Source organism: Solanum tuberosum, unplaced genomic scaffold (assembly GCF_000226075.1).
Source record: "Solanum tuberosum cultivar DM 1-3 516 R44 unplaced genomic scaffold, SolTub_3.0 scf00290, whole genome shotgun sequence".
Taxonomy (NCBI): domain Eukaryota; kingdom Viridiplantae; phylum Streptophyta; class Magnoliopsida; order Solanales; family Solanaceae; genus Solanum; species Solanum tuberosum.
Genome location: NW_006239226.1, coordinates 740,717 through 745,364, shown reverse-complemented (window position 1 = coordinate 745,364; position 4,648 = coordinate 740,717). Strand labels below are relative to the sequence as shown.

General features: G+C 32.7%; 1 protein-coding gene across 1 annotated transcript; it reads left to right on the top strand.

Annotated features, from left to right (window-relative positions):
• The first annotated feature begins 370 nt into the window (after positions 1 to 370).
• On the top strand, positions 371 to 4,140 carry LOC102600301 (heavy metal-associated isoprenylated plant protein 26-like). The gene is made up of 2 exons (XM_006359638.2): positions 371 to 554; positions 3,521 to 4,140. The coding sequence occupies exons 1-2, from the start codon at positions 474 to 476 to the stop codon at positions 3,899 to 3,901; spliced, it is 462 nt and encodes a 153-aa protein (XP_006359700.1). The 5' UTR covers positions 371 to 473; the 3' UTR covers positions 3,902 to 4,140.
• The last annotated feature ends 508 nt before the right edge of the window (positions 4,141 to 4,648 follow it).

Here is a 4,648-nt window from a genome sequence, read left to right as displayed (position 1 = left end):
AATGGTGTTAAATTGTCCAATAATATAAATTTTAAAGGTACAACCATAAAAGAAGAATGTATAACACTATCAAACACATATCATCCAACACTTGTCATGTGCTAAGTAGTAGATATTCTCACTTATTATATATAGTAATATATTATGTCGGTGGTTTGGTTTGACTTTTTTCTTTTAATATCAAACCAAATCAAGAGCGATCAATTTTTTCTTCAAGAGCCAAATCAATCAAATCAAACTACAAATCGAATTTTTTTTCCGATTTAATTTAATTCATCAATTCAATTTGACTTTACGATTTAATTTGTACACCACTAAATATAGTATAAGCGACAAAGGAAAAAAGGAGATGGTCATGAGTCGTTGTCATGTGGCAGAAAACGTCAAGAAATTAAGTGGGATATTTCTCTCATTTAAATCATTACTTCTTCTTCTTTCTCATCAAAATACAGTCACACAAGTAGCACAAAACAATGGGTGTTCTTGACCATATATCTGATATGTTTGATTGCTCTTCTCAACACTCCAAGCACAAAAGACGCAAACAATTACAGGTAACTTCTCTTTTTTTTGGGCTTTTCTTCAAGTCTCAAGTCAGATCTCAAGATTTACTCTGAAATTAAACTTAATTTTGTCTTCACTACATTCCTATACCTATTACTAGGCATTTCACCATTCATGTAGCTGCCTGGAGTTGAAAGTATTTGGAATATACTTTAAACAACCTTTTAAGTAAAAACAGGTTACAAGCTATTTTCGGAATTCGATTTCAAATTAATCCACAAAAAAGTAAGTGAGTAATTTTTATGAACAAACGGTCCTCCAGCTGCTGTTTAAGTTTATTCTTTTAAATACAAATCTAGCTGTCTCAGTTTTTGTAGATCTATTTTATACCAATTACCATGTATCTGCCGGCCACTTTTATACCTTTCTGTTTTTTTTGTTAATGTGGGAGGAAACTCTCTGCAAATTGCATAGAAGAAAATAATTCATATGGGATTTTGCATAAAACACTTTTTTTGGTACATGTGTCACTTAATCAATAATGTTTGTTCAATCATATACAATTATACATGCGGTAACATGTAACAACATATCTTTGGTGTAATCCCACAAATGGCTTTGGGGAGGGTAGTATATATGATTTACACAAATCTTATTCCTGTTTATGCGGTAGATAGACTTTAACAAAAAACAATGAAATTATTATGATGTGACATCTAAGTTAGCTCCAACACTATTTTTGGAGAAAAATCTCTTCTATAGTTGATGTAAATTATGAACCAAGTAATAAATGACTCTTGATTTTCTAAATGGGACAGGTACTCCCTTTGTCCCATATCTTACTATAAATATTTGTTCCATATTACTTGATCACTTTTTAGGATATAATAATTAATTTTTTTCCATTTTACACCTACCGTTTTATATTATCTTTGGAAGTTTAAATAAATTTTGAAGATTTAAGATTTTCTTTAAGAGGTTAATTAATATGAATAGATGTCAAAATGGTCAAGTCGAGCGTAAAATAGAGAGTGTGCATCTAAAATGGGTCGGAGGGAGTAGAACTGAATATCTATATTTAGTAAATGCGTGCTAATAATAGATTTGGGGTGGTCTTCCCATGTGCACGCTCTCTTCTCGTTAATAGCATTTCTCCTATAACTATGTCTACTTATTTTGTAGTCACATGAACTAGTCTAGTGCCTTTATTTATTGTTGTCCTTTTGTTTTCTTCTTAAAAAAAATATTTCTTTACCTATTTTTCTTTCTTTATAACCAAAGTGAGTATTTCATAGCTTTTCAAAAGCAAAAGCAAAAGTAGAAAGTTTCCATCAAGAGTGATGTGTTGCAGAAAGGATAGTGCAGATTCAGTATCCCCTTTGGGCCTCCACTGAAATGTATATATCTTGGCTGGGCCATATCCTATTTTTATTTAGGGACCTGCCAAGAAATAACTTATATGCACTAATAATATATTAGTACTCCCTCCGTCCCATTTTATGTGGCAACATTTCCTTTTTGGTCAGTCCCAAAAAGAATGTCACTTTCCTTATATGGTAAGTATTTAAAGGTGCAATTCCTCTTTTACCCTTGTTGGTCCCACTTAATCTTAAAATAATACTCCAATACATTTATGAGGAGAGAGAAAAGTGAGTGTACTTTTTAAAGGGCAATTTGGTAAACATTTCAAAGTCTTCATTTATTTCTTAAACTCCGTGCCCGGTCAAATGTTGCCACATAAAATGGGACGGAGGGAGTACTAATATATTATTAGTGCATATAAGTTATTTCTTGGCAGGTCCCTAAATAAAAATAGGATATGGCCCAGCCAAGATATATACATTTCAGTGGAGGCCCAAAGGGGATACTGAATCTGCACTATCCTTTCTGCAACACATCACTCTTGATGGAAACTTTCTACTTTTGCTTTTGCTTTTGAAAAGCTATGAAATACTCACTTTGGTTATAAAGAAAGAAAAATAGGTAAAGAAATATTTTTTTTAAGAAGAAAACAAAAGGACAACAATAAATAAAGGCACTAGACTAGTTCATGTGACTACAAAATAAGTAGACATAGTTATAGGAGAAATGCTATTAACGAGAAGAGAGCGTGCACATGGGAAGACCACCCCAAATCTATTATTAGCACGCATTTACTAAATATAGATATTCAGTTCTACTCCCTCCGACCCATTTTAGATGCACACTCTCTATTTTACGCTCGACTTGACCATTTTGACATCTATTCATATTAATTAACCTCTTAAAGAAAATCTTAAATCTTCAAAATTTATTTAAACTTCCAAAGATAATATAAAACGGTAGGTGTAAAATGGAAAAAAATTAATTTTAAACATCATTTGGGTTGATATTTATGTGGCACCGTTTGACTTGACACGACGTTTAAAGAAAAAAAAACTTTCGAAACTTGTGGTCTAGAATTAACTATAACATATAACATATTTGTATGTTTATAAATCAGTTTATTAAGGATAAGAAGTGAATCTTAAAAGTTGAATTGTTTTAATTATAGCTTTATGGAGGGACTCAAAAGAAAAGAACGTTACATAAATTAGAACTGATGGAGTGTCAAATTGCTATACACAGTTACCAATTGTTACATTTTACTAATGGCATCATACAAAAGTTAGACTATTTTCTAGTCCACATTGACTATATTACTTAGACTTATACCACCTCACTTTATCTTTCCATTCTCTTGGCTAGCGTTTGACCCTAGATTTAGTTGAAACTTAAAATAACAAGTTTTTGAAGTTGAAAAAATAGTTTTTGGAAATTGAAGTTGTATTTAGACATGCATTTTCTTTGGAAAAAAATATTGAAGTTTTGAGAGTGGAAGTGAAATTTCACCCAAAAACTAGTTAGTACTAAATTTTATGAACAAACAATGTGTTCAATTATTGTTTTGAAAATCTATGGCCAAATGGAAGTCGCCAAGGTAGTGTTGTAGATTATAAGTTGCTAGATTTGATAATAAGAAACTTTGGATTTTCAGACAGTGGAGATAAAAGTGAAGATGGACTGTGAAGGCTGTGAGAGGAAAGTGCGAAGGTCTGTTGAGGGAATGAAAGGAGTTTCGTCGGTGACAATAGAGCCTAAACAGCACAAGCTCACAGTAGTAGGCTATGTGGATCCAGAGAAAGTTGTGGCTCGTGTAGCCCATCGCACAGGTAAGAAGGCAGAGATTTGGCCCTATGTCCCATACGATGTCGTTGCTCACCCCTATGCACAGGGTGTTTATGATAAGAAGGCTCCTGCTGGATACGTGCGAAGAGATGATTTCCAAACTAACCAGCTTGCTCGTGCTAGTTCTACTGAAGTTCGCTATACTACTGCCTTTAGCGATGAGAATCCTGCAGCCTGTGTGGTCATGTGAACTAAAATACTGCTGCTGCTGCTATGATTACTATATTATGAATCTTGTACCATAGTACATTAGTACTCTGTTATTGTTAAATTTATATTGGTTTGTGCTGTTGATTCCTCCTTTAAGTTTTGATCATAGTGCTATTTTCTGTTGAAGCTGAAGTTTTATCATGATTGTACCTACTGTATTGTTATATCAATGAGTATTCTGTTCTTGAAAGATGAAATGGAGTACTGGAACCAGTTAAATTGGCTGTTTCTGTTGCCACAAACCATTAGATTGCAGGGAGAAAGGAAACTGTGAAGTGATTTCTTTGTCATTGAAATTTTCTGTTTACAATTGTTGCTTCCATTAACAAAAAGATATTGTTAACAGTGTTGTGATTGACATTTAGATATAAAAAAAAAATTGAGTTCTATGTGAGTTGGGTATGCATAACTGTTGGATTTTTCAGATTGTTGCCTTTTATAAAGCATCAGTGCATGCCAAATTTTTTGTTTCTTTATAAAGTCTTAGTGGGAATTTAGGTTGGAAAGTAATGAGTGATGGACTATTTGGAAAACTCTTTGGAGTAATATGGAATTTCTAGCTAAAGAATGAGTCAATTCCCTAAATGGTCACCCAAGTTAAGAGAATTGCCTTGAAATATCATTTATGTTTCATTTAGGATCAAAATATCACTCAACTATCACTATTTTCCTCCAAATATATTTGACACTTTAAAAGCCTCACTCTCTCCTAATTGGCATGACATTA